Consider the following 24,362-nt stretch of genomic DNA (forward strand, 5'->3'; position numbering starts at 1 on the left):
GCCAGTTAAGTCAATTCAGTACATGTTTTGATGAAAGCCATTGGCGGACTGCAAAGCGGGTATTAAGGTACTTAGCCGGTACTATCAATTATGGCCTTTATTTCGAAAAAGATAAGAACTTTGAAATAAACGCTTTTGCGGACGCTGATTGGGCTAATGACATAACTGACCGCAAGTCGTATACTGGTTTTGTAGTTAAACTTGGTAATTGTGTCATCAACTGGGAAGCCAGAAAACAGCGATGTGTCGCTCTTTCTAGTACAGAAAGTGAGTTTCTTTGTATTTCTGATGTTTGCAAGGACATATGTTTTATTAAGAATTTCTTGTCGGAAATTATTGATAAACAATTTAATGTCAATGTATTCAATGACAATCAAAGTGCACAGAAATTGTTGTTAGTCAAGGAGTATTCCCATAGAAAAACTAAACATATAGACTTGCGGTACCATTTTGTTAAAGATTTGATACATGAAGGGAATATTAGTGTTAAATACTTGTGTACTGATGAAATGATAGCCGATGTGCTTACAAAACCATTGTGTGTGCAAAAGCATCTAAAATTTGTAAAAGGTTTGAAACTAAAATGCATAACTGAAAACTCGCATCCATAGCTGTTGTTACTTGTTATGTTTTAGAGTCACAGTACTAGTTAGATTTCATGTTGTTCAGTATACTTGTTCAATATTCTATCATGTTGTAAGATTATCCAATGTACAGCATAAGGAGGCGTGTTAAAGATTGTGTAATCTATGCCGTACATTAGGGGTAAAAAGATTTTGTATCTGTGGTTTCCTCTTTGTCGCTGCCCTCAGCCCAATGCGGTTGTAAGATTGTGTCGTCCCATTTATTTTAATTATTTTATGTTTTACTCAGCCTTTATAACTTTTACAAACCTCTTTTAATGTAATGTTTTCGATCATATAAAACTAGATATAGTTGTGTGTTAATTTACTACGATTAATACAGACTCATATCATAACTTGGTGTTGCTCATTCGTAATCTCGGTTAGTCCCTCGTCTGCTTCCCGTGTGCTCCTTATATTCCGAACAGTTTTTATCACGATCCGAGGCAGTTTGAGGTTCTCCGACTTGACATTTACGCCAGTTGCGCTGCTGCTTGTGGCGTTCACTTGAGGATTGTCCCTTTGGCGGATAACATTTATGATGCTATCTAGCTGCGCTACCAACAAAATGTAGTTATCTGCCACCTCCTCGTCATCGCTGGCGGGGGTAGCTGGTGGGGAAGAAAAAAGCGAGGCAACCTTGCTAGTAAGGCGTTCGTAGTCAGAAAAGGCATCCAAAAGTCTAGCCCTTTTTACTGTAACTAATTCTATCGGTGAATTTATGAGCGCTTCGCGGTCAAGGCTGTTTTTCAAGCGCGCGATAGAGGCTTTAGCGCGGTCTCGCGCCGCTATGGCCTCTTTCTGTTCAGCCTCTGACATTTTTACGATTACAATTTTGTATAAAATGCCTTAAATATTCACTAATACACTTAAGAGGCCGTTATCGGTTTTAGTCGCAAAAATGTCAAATTGACAGATTTAGCGCTTGAAATTGTACACCTTTTGTTAACTATTAGAAATAACAAGTACTGGTTTCTATTAGCACGTCTTGTTATCTTTCATTTCATAAAATCGTTTTTTAGGGTTCCGTAGCCAAATGGCAAAAAACGGAACCCTTATAGATTCGTCATGTCCGTCTGTCTGTCCGATTATGTCACCGCCACTTTTTTCCGAAACTATAAGGGCTATACTGTTCAAACTTGGTAAGTAGATGTATTCTATGAACCGCATTAGGATTTTTACACAAAAATAGAAAAAAAAACAATAAATTTTGGGGGTTCCCCATACTTAGAACTGAAACTCAAAAAATCTTTTTTCATCAAACCCATACGTGTGGGGTATCTATGGATAGGTCATTAAAAATGATATTGAGGTATCGCACTTGGCCGCTTTTTTATGAAAACAGACTTACTTAATTAGTAATGATTTTTTTTATGGACGTTTAGGTAAACGCACGTAAAGCAGTGATTTTGTCGATCTTATTTGTAGATTTTGTAAAGTTTGGACTGCTAAAAATGATAATTTTGTATTACACATATCCTGTACTTCAACATAATAAACTACATTTTTGTTATTATATATTTGAAGTAGTGTAAATGAAAGTTAGACGAAATCAATTTTCTACAGAAATTACTTCAAAACAAGTGACAATTTCTCTGAAAATTGACTTAGTTTCAACGTAATTTTGATACTTAAATAATCTACAAAATTTGCTGAAACTGTTCTTATACATCATTTGGTATAATTTAGTACCATAATTTTTTGATGAATTTTTAAAAATGTCCCTTCTCGTCACCTATTACCGGGGACGCACGCTTGCGACCTCATTATTAAAAGGCAAGATGAAAAAACGTGCTAATAGAAACCAATACTTGATATTTAGATATTACGTAACAAAAGGTGTACAATTTCAACGACTATCTATCAATTTAAAATTTTTGCTTTAAAATCGTTACCGGGCTCTTAAATATTACAATTTCACACTACTGGAATACACCAATACACGACTAATTTACCAAATTCGGTAAAGAAATGTAGATAGTTTCATTTATTTGGGACAACACAAAATGATAAAATACAGTAAACTAAAATAACAAATAAATAAACTAACTAAACTACCTATATTATAAAACTTAAAATAATAAATAAAAAACCGGAACTTAGACACCGGAAGCGGGCTACCGGGACAAGACTGCGTCCAGACGTCTTTGGTCTCGTTCACAGTGGTAATACAATCGATACCAGTGGATGGGCAAAAATTTTTATTGGCTAGGTCCTGTGTGCTGTGAAAAGAGACCAAAAACGCAGGGTGGGCGACACTGACAACTTGGCGTATACCCAGGCCGCCATGACGAATTGGCAGAGGTCCTGGGTCCAAGCGCGGTTATCGAGATGGATGTTTAGGATAGATGAAAGAGTGGTTTTTAGTACGGAGTCTAAGGGTTCGATAAGATGGGGATGTTTCCAAATGGGACTACACCTGAGTATATAAGTGAATTTCGGAACGAACAAGCAAAACTTTATGATGATAAATGCCATGTGTGCGCTGATTTTTAGAAGGCGGTCCGAACAAGCATTATGGACGTTGAGATGTTCATTAATGAGTGGTGATATTGATTCAGGGAAGATAGGAGCACCTAGGAGTCTAAGGGAATTTTTATCTATTATTTTGATGTTTGTAGCCAAGGTATTAAAATATGAAATTAAATTTTGCATGTCAACCGAAGGGAGGGGTATGTTTACAAATAACTCGCATTTGGAAAAGTTTAGCTCAAGGCCTATTGAGCTAAAAGAATCCATAAGCTTTCTCAAGTCGTCCAAAACGGTTTTCCAATCTCCTCCTAGGATCCCATCGTCAAGATACCATGAGTTGAATTTTGAATTTAGATTTGAAATGGTAGGGTGGATGGCGAAACTGAAAATGGCAGGGCCAAGAGGGTCACCCTGCTGGCAGCCTACTGCTGATGATAGACGATGAGTTTTAAAAAGTAGGTGTGAGGGCTGATGGTAGCACTGCCAAAGATATTTATATATCAGGGGTGAAACATCCTGAACTTGCGTGAGAATAACACCTCTGTCTATAGAATTAAACGCGTTCTTTACGTCTACCTTCAGCACCACCTCACAAGCTTTGTCTTCAGCAAAGGCGCGTGCAGCATGTACAGCAGCTTCACAGCCGCCTTTGCTGCCGAAGCCTAGTTGCACCCGGTCATCAAATCGTCCATGTAGAACTCTTGGTGGACCCGTGGCGCAGCTATAGGATACTGCTCTCTGTGGTCACATGCTACGTGATTAAGTGCCTTTACTGCCAAGTAGGGCGCTGAAGCAGTTCCGAAAGTAACAGTCAGCAACTTGTAATCTCTGATTTCATTTCCAGCATTTTCGCGCCACACTATGCGCTGAAAGTCGGTGTCCTCGTTGGCTACTCTTCCCATCCTGTACATTTTTACTATATCCGCCACTAGACAGACGGGGTACTGTCTCCAACGCATAATGAGGTGACAAAGTTCTGGTTGCAAGGTAGGTCTTGTCATGAGCTGATCGTTTAGTGATATCCCGTCATCATATTTACAGGAAGTGTCAAAAACGATTCTGACCTTGGTGGTGCTTTTGTCCTCGCGAATCACGGCAGGGTCAGGTAAGTAGATCGCTTTTTTCTTTTTATGATCAGGTTCTGTCACGGGAACCATGTGACCGAGCTGTTCATACTCTTTTATTACTTGAGAGTATCGTGCTTTTAGGGTTGAATCTCTTTCAAATTTTCTTTCTAATGTGTGTCACATTACTTTTGACTGCTATCTCACGTAAATTTCATTTGCAGGTTGGATTGTCCCGAAATGGCAACTTCACCACGTACCTGCCCTCTGCGTCTCTCGCATTCGTGGATGCGAAAAGATCTTCACACTTTTGTTCTTCGTCTGTTATTTAGCTTTCCACTTAATGGATCATTTTGTCCCAATGCTAAATATGTTATGTTTCCCTGATTCAGCAATTTACCAAGGATTACAGACGAAGAGGACAAAATCCACACAAATTGTAACTAACGTGATAGGACAGGTACATCAAAAGGGAATAGCGGAAAAACTAAAAAAATGAGAAATTTTCTATTTTAACTGACGAATCCACTGACATGTCCACCAAAACATCGTGTGTTATGGCCCGCTTTTACGATTCTACAGCGGGCCGTATTGTCACCAGGCTTCTTGATTTGCATGACGTTTTCCCAAAAGGAGACGCGAGTGCGGCTGAAGAAGGTGACACTGGCTCGCGCCTTTTTGAGTTGATAATAAACTCCCTGAATGAAAAAAACATTCCTGTAGAGAACATACTCGACTTTGCTTGCCATTCTGCAAACAATAACGTTGGCGAGCATAACTCTATCATCAGTCGTTTAAGACAAGAATGCCCAGGTGTCATTCTCATGAGGTGTATATGTCACTCATTACATCGGGCTTCCAGCGACGCATGCAAGGTTTTGCCAAGAATGTGTGAAGATTTGGCTCGCAATATTTGTTCACATTTTAAACACAGCGCTAAAAGAAAGGCTCGCTTGCAGCAATTCCAAGAGTTTACACAAATAAAAGAACACCAGATGCTTGCCTCGGCTATTACACGTTGGCTCTCCTTTCTCCCTGCTATCGAAAGAATTTTAGAACAATGGCATCTCCGATTATACTTCACCGATGTCTGGATGACAGAGCGCACGATGGCAACCGAACAACCGAACAAATATTTCAAGCTCTTCAAGACCCATTCATGAAACTTTAGTATAAGTTTTTAGTTTGGGTGCTACCAAAGGTAACATACATGAATGCCTTTTTTCAATCATCTGTAGTCGTAGTAACCTCACTACATGATAAAATGGCAACTTCATATCGCGACATACTGTGCACATATATGAATTCAAGCTATGTCAGGCATAAATCTCGACCAGATTGAATCAAACGATTCCACAAAATTTATACGGCTGGAGAGCATGTATTTAGGAGTCGCAGTTATGGAAGGCCTTAACAATCCAGACATTATAGCTACACCTGACTTTATAACTAGTTTCAGGTTAAAATGCCGAGAATATTTAATACAATTATTTCAGGGAATCAAAAACCGGTTCCCGTTTGAGATCAAACTTGTTACTGCTCTGCCGGTTTTACAGCTAGAAAAAGCTCTGTCGGAAAGATAACGTGACCTAATGCCGTTACTTCTATTTATGACTGAATTATGTCCCAGGGCGAAACCTGCTGAACATAATCTATTGCAAAAATTAGATGACGAGTGCGCTTGAAGCCTTTGTGTGTAAGTGTGTGTGTTTTTACATGTTTCATATTTCACCTCATTTTCAATGAAAATTATCCAATAGCGTCCCTTTTATATGTGTACGATAATTTGTGAAGCCCCCTCCGGACTATGTGCGTGAATCGCAGCGCGACTTCGCGGAGCGAACATACCGCGACGTTGACGTAGACTCCACACTCGCACAACTTCACGGCGATTTCGCAGTATGGTTCGCTGCAAGATGGCGCCGAAGCGTTAGCTGATCGGATTTAGTTTGCGGCAAGGCACTGATTCAAACTGGGAACTGTCAAATTGATTTTGGTTGATCAAGTTCGCACCCAATATAATAATAACCGCCATAGAAGGTTATGACAGTTTAACAGATTAACCGACTCGTGAGCGAATCGCGGCGCGAAGCGATAGCGAGTGTGGGCCAAATACCGACAAAAAACGGGGAATAAGGCGCAAAGGCGTGAACAATCTGCGAAATCGACGCGAGGGCCATCCACACTCGCGTTCGCGGCTTCGCGCCTCGATTCGCGCACGAGTGTGGAGGGCCCTTAAGGGTTGGTACGATAATCCACCTGGACGCACCTGGCAACACTGTCACTGTCAGTTGTTTTTTTTTGGCGGGAACTCAAAAAAGAAACTTTTAAAAATTTTCACTCCAAGTTTTAAAATTGTTAAATAATTGTAAAAGTTAGTTTAATTTGTTCATATTTGTGTTAAGTTTCTACATAGTTACTGCAACTAGTTGTTAGTGATGACTGGTAACGAGGGGGGCGGGGATAACCCGCCCACCTCCCACAAACGCCCCAAAGCCGGCGGCGATGGAGTCCAGGACGATGGCGGCGGCGGTGAGCGATCTAATAATGAACAATACATTCCGTACTTTAAGCCTGGTTACAAAAGACTATTTCCGGAAAACTCGACTACAACTGATTTTAAAGTGTTTGTGGAACACACTGACTTAAAGGACAGACTGGGATATAAAAGCCCAATTTATTTAAACCATATATTTACCACTAGTATAAAAGGTGTCACATCTATTCAGCGTGTAAATGCGAATAAAATCGCAGTAGTCTTCAAACAACACAACACAGCGAATAACTTTCTTAACAATTCTGCGTTTCTAGAACAACATAAAATGAAGGCATACATAAGCGCAACGCAAATTGAAAAAACTGGCATGTTAAGGTTTGTTCCGGCAAACATTTCGAACAAAGATCTATACAGGAAACTGAGTTCCGTTTATGAAATTATATCTGTACGACGCTTCACCAGGAAAGTAGGAGAAGACCGCGTTCCACTACAAACAGTTAGTGTTACATTCTTATCGAATGTACTGCCAGATAATGTGCAGTATGATTTATTTTCATATAGAGTATTTGAATATATCCCACCTCTGCAGCAATGTTTTAAATGTTTTAAGTTTAATCAGTCTGCTCGAGTATGCAATGGCAAGCAAAGATGTTCTATAGGGAGCGTGCATGAACTATAGGAGGCAGCACTGGAGCCGTCAGATTTTTGGCGCGAGGCGTAAATGTGATGTTTATTGTTCCGATGTAGCTTACAAGATGGCAGAACCTACTATGCACAAGAAAACACGTGACGTGTAAATGTAGGTACACGTTTATGGTTCCGATTCAGGACACAAGATGGCAGACCATCCAACGCGCACGGTCCCTATTTATTCAGGTGAACACTTTTACAAAGAATGTAACACACCAAATGAGATATCCTGTATTAATTGCAGTGGTCCTCATCTGGCTATATCTAAAGATGTCCAATTAAGATTAAAAAACTAATAGAAAAGAAAAACAAAATAACTTACGCAAGCCTTGCACAAACTAAAATTCCTGAAAGCGAATATCCCTCCTTGCCATTGTCCAAACAACAAAATAAGCCATTCCAAAAACCTGTACAATTTGTAAATAAAAATGTAAATAACAAACCTGCTTCACAGGTTATAAATCAGGTCCAGCCTATGGACCTTAAAGCCCAGATCCTCGGTGATAAAGATGTACTAATGGCCCTGGTACAAACACTGATAGAGCTGGGCAACAATCCTGATTCTGTGCCGATCAATACAGCATCCATAAAAGATAGGCTAATTAAAAATTTATCCTAATAATGGATTCAGGTTCCTCTGGAGAATCTCAGTTACGTATTGCGCAGTTTAATATTCAAAGTGCGAATGGTAAAAAGCCTTTATTAATTCATTTTTTGCAAAAAATGAATATTGATGTATGTTTACTCAATGAAACTTGGTTTAAAGAACATCATAATTTTAAAATTCCTGGTTATAATCTTCACTACAGATTGTCTAAAAATCCTCACAATGGTGTAGCAATATTAATTACACCGCACCTGAAATATAATACTTTAAATACAATTTTTTATGAAGACATACAAACTATAGCAGTTTCTATATCTACCGAACGCGGTAATTTAACTGTTCTATGCGTCTACTGTCCTCCCTCTACAGGACACATTAGATTAAAGAGGCTGCGCAATATTATCAGAGACCTCCCTAAACCTATCTTTATTGGCGGAGATTTTAACGCTCATCATATTGCATTTGGATGCTTATCGACAAAGGGTCGTGGTAAAGATCTATACGATGTTATTGATGAATGTGAATTGTGTATCTTAAATGATGGTAGGTTTACTACAGTGAACCGTCCTAGAACAAACCCTTCAGCCATTGACGTCAGTCTTACTAGTGATTCCTTGGCACCTCTTTGTGAATGGTCTGTACAGTCAGCGTCAAATACTTTGTAGCAGTCAAAGTGGCCAAATAGTTCGGTACACCATACTAAATACATGGTGTACCGAACTATTTGGCTACTTTGGTTGCTACAAAGTGTTTGACGCTGACTGTACATGACGATTGTATGGGAAGTTACCATTACCCTACTATAACCGTAACAGCATTAATCACTGAAAAGTATCAATTTAACTCTCCTGTTGAATTTTTTTTGTACAAAAAACTGATTGGCGGTGGCGCAAATATAATGAACTTTCTAAGAGCATGTTTGAGGATTTATCAGTAAATATTAAAGATCCGCTTTCCACTTATTCAGAATTTTGCATTCGTCTCGACTCCCTTATGCATAAAAGTATCCCAAAGTTTACTAAATCTGCTCATTTTGCTAGTAGACCTCCAACACCTTGGTGGAACAAGATCTGTGAGGAAAGTGTTATTGCATCCTATAATGCTTTGAAACTATACAGAAGTGATCCTACCATAGAAAATTACATAAATTATAAAAAGCTAGATGCATTGAAAAAGAGAACTATTTCAGAACAGAAGAAAATCGGCTGGAATGACTTATGCCATTCTTTCAACAGGACTACCCCTATAAGTAAGATTTGGGATATGGTTAAAATGTATAAAGGTGTTAAGTCCAATATTATATATTATATCATACAAAGATGAATTCATTTCTCCATTTTTAGACAAATTATCAGAAAATAGTCATTTAAAAGATACTAGTACCTTACCTAACTACTTTAACAGAAATAATAACAGAAGTTATTTCTTGATGTTCTTAATATATTATGGCTTAATTTAATCATTACTGAATCATGGAAATCACAGTGTGTCATTCCAATACTGAAACCAAATAAATCCCCAGAACAGGCTAATTCCTATTGCCCAATTTCCTTGTCCTCTTGTCTTGGTAAGTTATTTGAAAACATGATCAAAGTCCGTTTAGATTGGTTTGTAGTGGCTAGTGGTATCATTCCATATTTGCAGTATGGCTTTCATCGAGGGCGAAGTTGCGCTGATAGTTTTATTTCACTCATCTCTGATCTGAAAATGTCAAATAATTTAAAGTCACACACTGTTTGTGTTTTCCTTGATGTGCAAGGAGCATTCGATAATGTTGACCCAGCTATCCTAGTCAATATGTCAGTGGATATATAATTTCTTAACAAATAGAACCTTATTTGTTAAACACAATAATATTTTGCATGGGCCTCAATCAACTTCAAAGGGCACTATGCAAGGTGCCACACTTTCACCACTACTGTACAATTTGTACACATGTGAAATTTGTAAATATGTAGATACTAGCAATGTAAGTATTCTCCAATTCGCAGATGATATTGTTTTGTACAGTAGTAACCATAATTTGCAGATTGCCATAAATAACATAAATAAAGCCTTAGATCAATTAGGTATGTATTATAACAATAGATTAAATTTAAAGATTAATGCTGCAAAAAGCAGTTTAATGATCTTTGGTGATGATGATCCAACCTGCAATATTATGTACTGTGGAGAGCCCATTGAAAGAGTAAGATCCAAAAAATTTTTGGGTGTCATCATTGATCAAAAGCTGACTTTTGAAGAACATGTGAAATATATTTCTAAAAACAGTCTTAAAGGTATAAATGTATTAAGATGTCTAGCCGGTGTCTCTTGGGGTGCTGATCCCAAGATCCTAACTGTTTTATATAAAGCTATAGTTAGGAGCCATTTTGATTACAGCGCTATGGCATATATAAATAGCCCACATGCAATCAAATTAGATATTCTGCAGAACAGGGCTCTGAGAATTATATCCGGAGCAATGTGCTCAACTCCCATAAGGGCCATGGAAGTTGAGACACATATTATGCCGCTTATTTTAAGACGCCTTATTCTTGCTGAAAGATATTGTCTCAAGATATTATATTCTAATAACAATAAAATTATAAACAAGATTTTACCTCACCGAGTCAATGTGTTCGGTCCTCTGGCAACTGGAGAGGGTCTCCTTCTTGGCAACTCTCCAATGTTGTTTCAAATTTTTCTGGAAATTGAAAATAAATATAGTAAAATTAGTAAGCGGCATCCTTGGCCATGTTATTCCTCCCATTACAAAAGCATTATGCAACCATTTAAAATAATTGATTCGGTTACTAGTAATGTAGACATGTTACAATTCCTTTCTGATAATAATTATTACACTATTTATACTGATGGTAGCAAAGGTGTGGATTATGTATGTAGTGCAATTTATGATCCACAATCTAAATTTTCTCAGAGCTTTCTTCTGCAGAATGTACGTACTATATTTACTGCTGAGGCTTATGCAGTTTATCAGGCCCTACTGCAAATTGGCAATGTAAATAATTGTAAATATTTTCTAATTGTAAGTGATTCGTTAAGTGTGCTTCAGGGCTTAAAACTTCTTAAAATTCATTTTAAAACAAATTTTATTTTATATGCTATAAAAGAACTATTATTTAAATATCACCTTAAAGAACTTGACGTTTCATTTATGTGGGTTCCATCTCACAAAGGAATCACTGGTAATGAAGTAGTAGACAAAGTAGCTTTTGAAGGTATAAACACACTTGATGTTAGTGAATCTATGTATGTTCCTATGTCTGATTACTTATCCTGTATAAATCTATCTACAAGAATGTTATGGGAACAAATGTGGAACAAGGATCAAGACTTAGGAAAAGGAAAATGGTAGGTACGGAAGCATACAAGAAAGCCTGCCAAGAAAGCCATGGTATAATAACCTGAAAAAAGCCAGTCGGGATTTTATTACCACGATAAACCGGTTGCGCTACGGACACAATGCTGCACCATCACACCTTGCCAGACTGGGATTGATACAAAATAACTTGTGTACTTTCTGTGAAGCTGAAGAAGGAACCGTTAACCAAAGAGCATATAATCACTACGTTTTTACGCCGTTAACCACCTATTATTTAAATGTCAGAAGTTCCTTATTGACAGATTAGTGCTTGCCAGTGAACTGAGTGAAGTATATATTATATAAAAACAACAGTGATTTTTCTTCCCGCCCGCCGCCGCTTAGTAATCTACTAAAAGACATTGATGCATATTATCCAATTTACAAGTACATTAAAAATACAGTGTTAAAACTTTAATATGGCTTATCAAAATCGTAGTGCTGTGTAATACACTTAAAGACTTGGCTTAAAGGTCTTGTAACCAGGCCATAAAATCCAAAAAAAAAAAAAATGTCACTGTCAGTGATGTCGACAAGCTCCTTGCTGGCCGCTGGACCATAACATAACCATATTTAAGACAGGTCAGTTCAGTCTAGCTTCACTAGCTACTCTAGAGACAGTCATTTCGCTTTGGGTTTTGATTCTGGGTGGTTTTCCATTAATAATTTTATTAATTTGCGCATAATTTTTTATATAATACTTGTTTGTGTCGGTCGTGATCTTTAGTGAACTTTGTTTCTGAACCATACATTTTTGCTTTGAATACAGAAAAAGATTTCGTACTAATGCTAGTTTTCTAAATGTTGTTTTCATCCAATGCAGTTTGAAGTTGATATATTTTTACTTCGCCGCATTCGTGTTGGCATCGGGTGATGTAATATTTTCTTCTTATCATATCGTGACTCATCGTGGGCGAGAGTGCTGAGGAAGCCGTCTGTCGTTGCTCGGTAGCTGCCATCTTAGTGTCTATGTCTGTTATTTTAGACGTGAGTGCTTTTTACAACAATGGTTTGTAGTGTCTTTGTTGTAAAATTTCTGTAATGTTTGTGAAAAGTGACTGTTGGTGAGTCGTTGCTGGGAATCATATAGGAACAGGGCTGGTATAATTCTATAGGAACAAGGCTGGTGTAATTGTATGGTAACAAGGCTGGTGTAATTGTATAGGAACAGGGCTGGGGTAATTGCATTCATGTTGATGGGCGAGTCACGGGTTAAAACATGAGTTGTTGTTTGTTGGAAATAAATGTGTTGATATTTTTAAATCATGCAATATGAGTATTCCTGCTATATCTTATAAATCTATTGATAGGATAATGTTCAGTGTTCAAAGCTTACAAATTGTGAAATATTGTCGAATATGTCACTGTTTTGCCTTTTCATTTCAAAAAAATTTGAGTTGATGCATTATCTCATTTAGCACCTTATAAGTCCATCCTTTTGTTGGTTATAGCAAAATTTCAGAATTTTATAGATAAGACACATGCCTAGAATGAATTTCATGCAATAAATGGGTAGATGGGGTAAGGTAAACACCGGGATAAGAACACTGTGGAATTGCCAGTGGTTGTCTTGTTCCAAGCAAATAAAATATTCTTTTTACTGCACCTCACTTTAACAATGCTGCTAGTTAGGTCCAAAGCTCAAATGAAGTTTTTAAATGGTTTTTGGCTTTAGAGCTGATTATACAACATGAAATATTTTTGTGCTCCGACTTGTATGGTATTCTTACTGGCCACTAGAGGTTGAATCTAGTGGAAAGATGAGGAGAATTTTGTTGTCTGAGTGGCACTGTAGTGCAAATTGTCTTCTGGACCTATGTAGCTTTGTATACCTTAGACATGTTCCAAAATGTCTTCGACCTGCCTGAATACAAATTTGCTGCTTTTTTCCTGTCAAATTATTCTGCGGAAAGTAGTGGGTACTTAATTAAAGTAATTATAATGTGCGCAAACAGGAAATATATCCAACAATTGATATCACTATTGCTTTTTGTTCCCATTTTGTAACTATTTTCATTGTAATGAACTAATTATCCTGTGTCATGAAGATTATATAATCACATTAATTGTTGTGGGGTTTTTATTTTGTCGTTTCCTATAATACGGTTTGTTCCAACTATCATAGGAAGTGACTGCATACCTCTTGGAAAATCAGTCAGTAAACTTGTTTTTTATTAGAAATAATGTTAATTTGTGAATATTTTATATAATTTCAGTGCTCCGCTTCAAGCAACTGCTGCAGTTTATCAAAAGCAGGAAATGTGATCTACGGTTGAGATCAGCAGCATGCTTCATATTCTCGAACTCAAAGTGCAAATCGACTGACGAAATTCCAAAGTTGTAAAGGACTAATTTCTAAGAGTTGAAGCAGAAATATTGGGAGCTTGTTCACAAAGTCAAACAATCTAATATGTAGCTTTAGACTTCGCTGATATGTTGAGCTCTATCTCTTTGTTACAATTTAAATGTAAATATACTCGATTGTAAGTCCGTGTTTTTATTAGAACGAACAAAAATGAAGACAAAAAACTAAAGTATAATTCATATTTATTCATAACCTTCAATGAATCTACCCTGAGATCTGTTGCTCATTTTCCAGATTTTTGTGTCTTAACAAGTTCGATTGTATCACGTTTCGTTTGATCTTCCTTTTTAGGTCGATAGAGAGACAACTTAGTTAGAGATATCCAAAAGGCGCGAAATATACGAATGGACCAGCCATATTTTGAATACAAAATGTAAGGATTAGCAATGATGTCTAGAATAAAGTGAATAATTTTGAAAACGAAAACTCCGCTAAACCAGCAGCAACACCACCAACACACCACCAATACCAACCCGAACCATGAAAACGGGCCCCAAATTAATGACCATATATCTGGGAACAGTTGGTTCTGTACGTAGCCAACTAAGAAACTTTTAACGTCGACTGATCCTTGCATGCCGCTGGAAATTTGTTGAGATAGTGTCGCTGTTTGAACTTTTGTCTCCTTGGGGTTAATGATTCGTTCTTGCATCGCGTCCAAGTCCTCCTGTATATTCCACTGCCATTAGGTTCGCTTGATTTTCGTAAGTCCACGTCATTTCAGAGCTTGGTTTCAACTTCATCGGCTCATTAGTATCCACTCGATATCTTCCTTCCAGCTTGTAGTGCTCCAGCAGCGGCAGGTTGCACGAAATTTCGTTGGCGTTCTTAGTGAGGATGTGGGTCCGCGGCATCAGAAACATACTGGGATTCCTTTTGTCAATCGGTAGTCGATTGTAGCATTTATAAACATGTCTGTATGTCACTTCAACTGGCACACACTGCATAATGTGTACCACCTCCCCAGCCAAAACTGCCATTTAACCCGGACCTTCCATATATCTGAACGCAAATTCGTCTTGCTGGGTCGAAGCGATTGCCAAAGTGTTTTTCCAGAATTTCCTTCTCCAGTTTGCAGTAGTGCCTCATAACGTCTGATAGAGAGACGTTACTTGCGAGCGTATATGCTTTTCGACATAGACGAATTTCGCGTTGACATACTGGAAAATATCCATGTTCTCAACGTTTATGTTTCCAGTTATAATTTTTCCTAGGTGGCCCATATTGTTACTGTCTACGATGAACACCTTAGGAGATTGTGTTTTCAGAAGTGTAACGACGTGCAATGAAAATATGTAACGTGGTTCGATCAAATGACTCAGCTTCAGTCTTGAATTTTACGCAAACTCTTTTCTTAATCAATCTTGAATTCCCGAATATTTCCGCTGAAGATAAATACAGTACAGCGTCGATTGTCTTTTAGTGAATTTCAGACCACTAGGTATTTTAAATATAAGCTTTTCTATTTGAAAACTTTAGATGAGGTAGTAACCTGCCATCTATGGTTCTCTACTCTCTGGACGTAGTTCTAAGCAAAGCCTTCGAATTTTCCAATACTTGTCTATGAATCATCAACGGCCAACGGATAATTAGCGCTTATCGTTAGAGTTATGCGGTCTTATAACTCTCATACGACGTAATTCGCGGCAGGCCACAAAGAACATACTGTTGTGATTGTGGTGGAGCTTGTTTGTTGCACGAAATTTCGTTGGCGTTCTTAGTGAGCATGTGGGTCCGAGGCATCAGAAACATACACATACTGGGATTCCCTTTGTCAATCGGTAGTCGATTGTAGCATTTATAAACATGTCTGTATGTCACTTCAACTGGCACACACTGCACAATGTGTACCACCTCCCCAGCCAAAACTGCCATTTAACCCGGACCTTCCATATATCTGAACGCAAATTCGTCTGGCTTGGTCGAAGCGATTGCCAAAGTGTTTTTCCAGAATTTCCTTCTCCAGTTTGCAGTAGTGCCTCATAACGTCTGAATAGAGAGACGTTACTTGCGAGCGTATATGCTTTTCGACATAGACGAATTTCGCGTTGACATACTGGAAAATATTCATGTTTTCAAAGTTTATTTTTCCAGTTATAGTTTTTCCTAGGTGGCCCATATTGTTACTGTCTACGATGAACAGCTTAGGTGATTCTGTTTTCAGAAGTGTTACTGACGTGCAATGAAAATATGTAACGTGGTACGATCAAATGACTCAGCTTCAGTCTTGAATTTTACGCAAACTCTTTTCTCAATAAATCTTGAATTCCCGAATATTTCCGCTGAAGATAAATACAGTACAGCGTCGATTGTCTTTTAGTGAATTTCAGACCACTAGGTATTTTAAATATAAGCTTTTCTATTTGAAAACTTTAGATGAGGTAGTAACCTGCCATCTATGGTTCTCTACTCTCTGGACGTAGTTCTAAGCAAAGCCTTCGAATTTTCCAATACTTGTCTATGAATCATCAACGGCCAACGGATAATTAGCGCTTATCGTTAGAGTTATGCGGTCTTATAACTCTCATACGACGTAATTCGCGGCAGGCCACAAAGAACATACTGTTGTGATTGTGGTGGAGCTTGTTTGTTGCACGAAATTTCGTTGGCGTTCTTAGTGAGCATGTGGGTCCGAGGCATCAGAAACATACACATACTGGGATTCCCTTTGTCAATCGGTAGTCGATTGTAGCATTTATAAACATGTCTGTATGTCACTTCAACTGGCACACACTGCACAATGTGTACCACCTCCCCAGCCAAAACTGCCATTTAACCCGGACCTTCCATATATCTGAACGCAAATTCGTCTGGCTTGGTCGAAGCGATTGCCAAAGTGTTTTTCCAGAATTTCCTTCTCCAGTTTGCAGTAGTGCCTCATAACGTCTGAATAGAGAGACGTTACTTGCGAGCGTATATGCTTTTCGACATAGACGAATTTCGCGTTGACATACTGGAAAATATTCATGTTCTCAACGTTTATTTTTCCAGTTATAGTTTTTCCTAGGTGGCCCATATTGTTACTGTCTACGATGAACAGCTTAGGTGATTCTGTTTTCAGAAGTGTTACTGACGTGCAATGAAAATATGTAACGTGGTTCGATCAAATGACTCAGCTTCAGTCTTGAATTTTACGCAAACTCTTTTCTCAATAAATCTTGAATTCCCGAATATTTCCGCTGAAGATAAATACAGTACAGCGTCGATTGTCTTTTAGTGAATTTCAGACCACTAGGTATTTTAAATATAAGCTTTTCTATTTGAAAACTTTAGATGAGGTAGTAACCTGCCATCTATGGTTCTCTACTCTCTGGACGTAGTTCTAAGCAAAGCCTTCGAATTTTCCAATACTTGTCTATGAATCATCAACGGCCAACGGATAATTAGCGCTTATCGTTAGAGTTATGCGGTCTTATAACTCTCATACGACGTAATTCGCGGCAGGCCACAAAGAACATACTGTTGTGATTGTGGTGGAGCTTGTTTGTTGCACGAAATTTCGTTGGCGTTCTTAGTGAGCATGTGGGTCCGAGGCATCAGAAACATACACATACTGGGATTCCCTTTGTCAATCGGTAGTCGATTGTAGCATTTATAAACATGTCTGTATGTCACTTCAACTGGCACACACTGCACAATGTGTACCACCTCCCCAGCCAAAACTGCCATTTAACCCGGACCTTCCATATATCTGAACGCAAATTCGTCTGGCTTGGTCGAAGCGATTGCCAAAGTCTTTTTCCAGAATTTCCTTCTCCAGTTTGCAGTAGTGCCTCATAACGTCTGAATAGAGAGACGTTACTTGCGAGCGTATATGCTTTTCGACATAGACGAATTTCGCGTTGACATACTGGAAAATATTCATGTTCTCAACGTTTATTTTTCCAGTTATAGTTTTTCCTAGGTGGCCCATATTGTTACTGTCTACGATGAACAGCTTAGGTGATTCTGTTTTCAGAAGTGTTACTGACGTGTAATGAAAATATGTAACGTGGTTCGATCAAATGACTCAGCTTCAGTCTTGAATTTTACGCAAACTCTTTTCTCAATAAATCTTGAATTCCCGAATATTTCCGCTGAAGATCAACGGCCAACGGATAATTAGCGCATAGCGGCAGGTTGCACGAAATTTTGTTGGCGTTCTTAGTGAGGATGTGGGTCCGCGGCATCAGAAACATACTGGGATTCTCTTTGTCAATCGGTAGTCGATTGTAGCATTTATAAACATGTCTGTATGTCACTTCAACTGGCACTCACTGCACAATGTGTACCACTTCCCCAGCCAAAACTACCATTTAACCCGGACCTTCTATATATCTGAACGCAAATTCGTGAGGCTGGGTCGAAACGATTGCCAAAGTGTTTATCTAGAATTTCCTTCTCCAGTTTGCAGTAGTGCCTCATAACGTCTGAATAGAGAGAAGTTACTTGTGAGCGTATATGCTTTTCGACATAGACGAATTTCGCGTTGACATACTGGAAAATATCCATGTTAGCTACGTTTATTTTTCCAGTTATAATTTTTCCTAGGTGACCCAAATTGTTACTGTCTACGTTCAGTTCAGTTCAGTTTCTATATTGGTAAAAAATATTTTACTGGTCACACAGGTACATTTGAAATTATGCTAGATATACATAATTGTAGATAAAAATTAACAGGTGAAAGTTTACGGTTCCTTAATTTAAAAAAATAATCTCGCAATAGTTATTTTAAATTATCTCCTTGACGATACGATGAATAGCTTAGGTGATTCTGTTTTCAGAAGTGTTTCATCACACAAGGACTCTAATCCAATTGCGGTGAGCGAGAAACTGGTTCTTCGTTCGAAACTAGTTTAGTAGCTGATCCCTTATATAACGGAGAGTAGCTATGAGAATCACATTTCTCTTTCGGCTGTGGATCCCAGAATATATAACCTCCGACAGGGTCGATGCATTCTCCTTTGGAAAGCTTGCACGAGTATCCTGAAGGCAAAAATATTTTTTCTTCTTCCACCTTAACTTTTGCCACGTTCGAATTTAGAGTTATTAACGCGGTTCCCAGTGACAGTTACGCCATCCTAAGATCCGTAGGGATCTTCACAGTGGGAGCCACTACAACTACCATCAGACTTGATGGTACCACCGGATGGAATCACGCGCCTGTTAATCTGATTCGGCGTTAGATCAGCCATACTGACACCCTTCAAGTTTAATGCGCCAAATTTTTCTATGTATCATAAAAGACCACTTGACACAAGGGAGCTATGTGAAAACATTCCACAGTGGTTGATAGTTCTGCTGATTTCAACTTTGCATTGAGAGATTTTCACGCTTTCATATTCGTTTAGTTGCTATTACTTCGGAAGATTTAGAGTGTAGCTTTTTCGAGATTTATTGCTTGATTTGCTACAATTGGGTAATTTGAAAATTAACCAAAAAATTTAACTGCGCGACATACACGTTCGATTTGATGCTTAAACCGAAAATGGTATACACTGCAGCCACTAACCTGAGAGAGCTGATGATGGAAGTTGGAATCTTGGAGTCCACCCGGTCAAGGTGAACTGCAGGGTCTCCTTTCACGTTTCTCACACGGTTTTAGAGAGTTTCGTATGCCGGCCGGCGGGAATAAACACTATGGAACACTAAGTATCTCAATTTTGGACATTCCATTAGAATACGTTTGGAGGTACGTTGAGATTTTAAAATGGAGTCACCGAGAAGACTAAACTTCGGTGTGAGTTGTCTTGCTTGCGCACTGGTTGCGTGTTGATCTTGCATCATCGGAAAGCATCGGGAATGTACTGATGGCGTGAAAGTTTGAAAATACTTATATTTAAAACATGAACAATATGGTTGTCATATTCTTGAATGCGACTGTCACAATCGGCGTCTTCAGACCGCAATCTCATTGTAAACATGAAAATCGATAGTATTCCCATATCTGAAACAATAAATAGTTTAATAGGGTTTAAAGCCGTCACGAAAACTCACTACTTTGGTCCATATACATTCGGTGACTTGGAAATTGCAATTACAGTTTACTTTGAGCTTTGGGTTGTGCAATTGAAGTCCTGCCAACATAATGCTGTGTAAGAACGTCACTAGCAATTATGTCTTTATTTGTTGAAAACATCCAGAACCATTTTCCATGTCCTTAAGCCATCGCAACGGGACGACTTTGTAAGGGTGGAGAAAGTAAGACCTTACCAATTTTTCTTGAATTATACTACCGTGTTATAAAATTATAAGTTACATGTTTACTGGCAATACGAGTACTTGCTCCGTTTTTAACAATTTGCGTTTTATAAAAGTACTGTGTTGGAATTTTACAGGTTACAGGTACAAGTGCCTGTAGCTCAACCATAGACGAAAACATGGGAGTTTAATAGTTTTAAACTCATAATCGAACAAGCGTTTTATAACAATAAGTAGTGGTTCAGAAAAAAAATAGCAGCACATTATGCGGATTTTTCATTTTATTTAGTGATAACTTATAAGTAGCGCATTTTTGTAGTAATCCGTACATACTATTCTATACAGTTAAATACAATCGTATTTCGCCTTTTATTACATGTCTACTAAGACTTTTTGAGCAGCGTCTTCTGAGAGAATTTATGAGGTGTTTCTCATAAACATAGTTTTTTCTTTAAGTTTGATAATAATAAGCTACTTAATACGAGTACATTATTAAATAGTCTTATGTTCGATGTTGCACTTATTTGATTTGACTTCACTTTGAGGTAGTTGCATGGAATTTCCATTTTTGTGTATTAGCGATTTTTACAGAAATTTGTCTCCCATAGAAACACCTCTGTGAGAGGTTAGATTGGAGACACTTCCTGACTACCTACCGAAGATGAACTCTAGTTTATTGGTATAATTTGCTCGTAAGATGGTATTCCTAAAAGCATACAACTAATTGTGAAAATTTAAATTCAAGCGTAGCATTGTGGAAAACGGCAAGTAAAGATTGTCAAATTGTGTTGTACAAAAAGTTACGAAGTACATTGCAATAAAAATGAGAAAACTTAAACAATCTGATATTTCTCAATATGATTTTATTGTTATTATATAGTATTTTATCTACAGATTACTGAAAAAAATAAACTGCTTCATAATTAGTAAAAAAAAAAATATACTAGATAATTCACTGCCACTTTTTTACTGAACCACTCCTTATTGTAAATTACAAGTGTAGGTTGGTAGACTTGTAACAAAAACTGACGTAGGTTTGAGTCCTGTAACAGCATAATAGCAACTACTTGTAGTGGTACAGTGATTCGCTCTTTCGCTCGTAATTCTTACTGTTAATTAAAATTCGTTTTCTGATACAACCATTACTATAGTTTGTAGCTTTTATACAACGAACATATTGAACATACATTCTTTACCATTTGACCATCAATGTTTTAGAATATCTAAATATAAAAAATAAACCGGCCAAGAGCATGTCTGGCCATGCTCAGAGTAGGGTTCCGTAGTTACTCTTCCGTCACAATAAGCTAAACTGGAGCTTAAAGTATAGTAGATTGTTAACCAAGGGATGAACTGTGGATGTACGTCTTTTTACTATGAAGGGGAAACTTTTTGCGATAACTCAAAAACAGCTAAACTGATCATGTCCGCTATAGTTTTCATTTAATGTCTTTCTTAAGCTCTACTTCCACAATTTAATTCATATTTTTTGGACCTATGGTTCAAAAGTTGAAGGGGGGGGGGGGAGACATTATTTAAGACCCCTATTAGTTTTGAAAGACATTTCCAACGACACTGTAGGGTTGTAGCAAAAAACAAATTCACCCCCACTTTACGTGTAGGGGAGGTACCCCAAAAAAATTTAATTTTTTAGATTTTATTGTACGACTTTGTCGGCTTTATTGATTTACATATCTATGCCAAATTTCAGCTTTCTAGCACTAACGACCACTTCGCAAAGCCTCGGACAGACAGACAGACAGACGGACATGGCGAAACTATAAGGGTTCCTAGTTGACTACGGAACCCTCGACAATCGTGTCGACAATTCTTGTATAAATCGGTCTATACATTCATACATCCGACGTATTTCTTCTTGAATTGATAATCCAACATCATAAGCTGATTCACCCGGCATCGTTATTTTTACCTTTCTTCTTCCTCGTTCCTCTTCGTCTTCTTCGTCGATGTTGATGTCCATTTCATTGCATTTTTTTATGCCAAAAGTTACAGCATTGTCTACAATCAGATAGGCAAAATATTTTTTTTTTAATTACTGTACCTTAGTACAAATCTATTTGAAACTTAATGAAAAAAAAAATGGAGTAATAATCTAACTTTCACTACGAATCGGGTGATCAATCTAATACGTAGTTGAAATATAATCATTACTGTAAGAAATTATTATAACGAGTAAACGGCGGTATCAAATTTCATTCATTGATAATTAACTAGCGTTAGATCGCGGCATAAGGCTCGTGACCTCGATAAGGTTGCTGACGCGTGCACAAAGTTGGCGCGACTGTTGGACATTGCAACATTGTTTTGATTGAGGACACAATTCGACACTAAGATTTTACATTTGTTTTATGACTGTAATTGTTTGTATATGAGGCGACGAACTTAATATGAAATATTTCCGAATGATTAATTAATAGAGAAGAAAAAAAATGCCACTTTAAAACACATACTACTTTAAATGCCCGATGGTACCTTAGCTTATAATTCCGTCGTTTGCTCGTGTCTGATTCTTCCTCGTCCACGTCCTCGCGTGTAAGTCCGAGGTTGTGAGGCGACGTGTGGCTGACGTAGCGGCTCGTAGGGCGGATACGTGGGCGGCGTTGGCGTGTGTCCACGTCCTCGTGGTCGGCGCTGCTGCGTTGGTCGCCTTCGCGGGAGGACTACTCCTTCCGGTCGTGTGGCTGACGGCTGCCTAGACTCGGGGTTTGTTTGCTGGCTGCGTTGCTGGCTCTTTGGCTGTTTGTTTGTCTGGTAGTTCGTCTGGCTGCGAGACGGTGGTTACCGTCAGAGTTCTGTGGACCGTGCGTCGGTCTCCCTTCACGGTTATCGCGAGGATGCTGATTGCTGTAATGCCCCCCCCCCCCCCCCCCCAGACGGATCCTTACTCCTATGATTATGTCCATGTTAGTTGTCACGCTGTCTTCACAATTTTTCTAAGAGTTGGTTTCTTCTTTCTTCTTGCTTGGCTCTTGAAGATTCTTCACTGGATCGTTATTGCAGGGTCGCCATGAAACATGTTGGGCATGCTTCAGAGGGTGAGGGCAGATGGAGAGAGTAGTAAAAGGGCAAGGTATCCGGTATAGTAATGAATCATTTATTGGGTATACAACCTATTTTATACACGTGTAAGTTAGTGCATAGCAAGCAATACGCATTATGGTGAATTTTAATTTTGAATTTTAATTTAATTTAGTTATTTTCTTGTGAATTTTAAGTTAATTTATTTATAATATGTGAATTTCAATTTAATTAATTAATTTATTTTTAAATATTAACAATAGATTTTAAGTCACTATGTACCTAACCCCAATGGATCCTAGTTATCTAAATAAAGAAATTTATTATATTATATTATGTTGCAGTAAACCAAACTGTTACTGCTAAACACGGAAAGTGGACACTTGCCACATTACAGGGGTCTACGCCCAATTGTCATACAACATCAAACGTTGTTTGCAACTTTAGTCAGGAAATTCGTGACTAACTTAAAAGGTTTTGGTTGATTGATGAGTTACCTTCTGAAAAACCTATTCTCCGGAGGAGCAGCATTATGTAGAAACCATTTCTCGACTGCCTAGTGGGAGGTTTTCTGTTCAAATTCCTCTGAAGGTGGTGCCTGAGGAGGCACTAGGCCATAATTTCAACACAGCAAAAGTGTTTAGAAATTTTAGATAAAAAAATTGTTAGGGCCTTTCGTTTGACTTCTCTTGATGGTCAATATATTTTTTGAAAGTTTGTCCAGCGCTACATTTTATATGGTTCTTTCAAGCAATATTGTGCCATTTTTGCCCAGTATTGTGTGGGAGTCCTATAATAAATAGGTAGGTATACTAGTGTAGGAAAAAATCTTTGTACGGAACTCTCGGTGGGCGAGTTCGACTCGTACTTTGTTGGTTTTTTTTTTATTATGACTAACGATAGTCTACTGCGGCCGAAGTAGCGTAACAGAGATTATCATGACAGTCCTACCAATCAATACTTATACAGGATGGAATTTTTTAAGCCCACTTAAAAGAAAAGTACCTAAATGTGGAGTAGAATGTGCTAAAGTACATAAGTGGTGGTTTGTCCTTACCAGCAATATATACTCTATGTTGATAAGAGCCACCCTTGTACAAATTCAGCCTTTTCCCGCAAACAAATTTGCTTATGACACTCATGAAATTATCTGCAACATTTGTAGAATTCGAAAGTCTATGACATTTTGACTGTGACTGACAGGTGCCTTAGTTTTGAGGTCTTGTAGAGAGTCCGTATCCTTTTAATCACTGTTCTAGCAGAATCCACAGTAATATGCTTTGCACTCTTGGTGGCTGCCAAAAACGTGAGATGGCCCATTTTTAAGTCCTCTCTCATTGATTTACGGTCAGCCTCCATAATTATTTTGCTTGATAATGCCGTAAGTTTTTGTAGCTTTGGCTCGAGCATTTTCCTGCCAAATAATGGCAACTTTGTATTAGCCAGAATCTGAAATGAAAC

The 24,362-nt window shown here is 38.1% G+C and overlaps 1 protein-coding gene and 2 long non-coding RNA genes across 4 annotated transcripts; 1 reads left to right on the forward strand and 2 right to left on the reverse strand.

The window, feature by feature from the left end:
* Window positions 1-3,757: 3,757 nt before the first annotated feature.
* LOC133533490 (uncharacterized) lies at window positions 3,758-4,252 on the reverse strand. The gene has a single exon (XM_061872480.1). The coding sequence runs from the start codon at window positions 4,250-4,252 to the stop codon at window positions 3,758-3,760; it is 495 nt and encodes a 164-aa protein (XP_061728464.1).
* A 2,218-nt stretch (window positions 4,253-6,470) lies between these two features.
* On the reverse strand, window positions 6,471-11,528 carry LOC133533497 (uncharacterized). Of its 2 annotated transcripts, none has more exons than XR_009801880.1 (3): window positions 11,390-11,528; window positions 10,557-10,639; window positions 6,471-9,654 (listed from the first exon to the last, which is right to left on the reverse strand). It is a non-coding gene; the product is annotated as an uncharacterized LOC133533497 (long non-coding RNA). The 2 variants fall into 2 exon arrangements; XR_009801879.1 differs by having other exon boundaries at window positions 11,361-11,499.
* Window positions 11,529-11,838: 310 nt separating this feature from the next.
* On the forward strand, window positions 11,839-20,801 carry LOC133533498 (uncharacterized). Its single transcript, XR_009801881.1, has 2 exons — window positions 11,839-11,899; window positions 13,534-20,801. It is a non-coding gene; the product is annotated as an uncharacterized LOC133533498 (long non-coding RNA).
* The last annotated feature ends 3,561 nt before the right edge of the window (window positions 20,802-24,362 follow it).

This window comes from Cydia pomonella, unplaced genomic scaffold (genome assembly GCF_033807575.1).
Source record: "Cydia pomonella isolate Wapato2018A unplaced genomic scaffold, ilCydPomo1 PGA_scaffold_169, whole genome shotgun sequence".
Lineage (NCBI taxonomy): Eukaryota > Metazoa > Arthropoda > Insecta > Lepidoptera > Tortricidae > Cydia > Cydia pomonella.

Coding starts and splice junctions, on each gene's coding strand:
- LOC133533490 (XM_061872480.1), bottom strand. CDS start 4,252: ATGGTTCCCGTGACAGAACCTGATCATAAAAAGAAAAAAGCGATCTAC.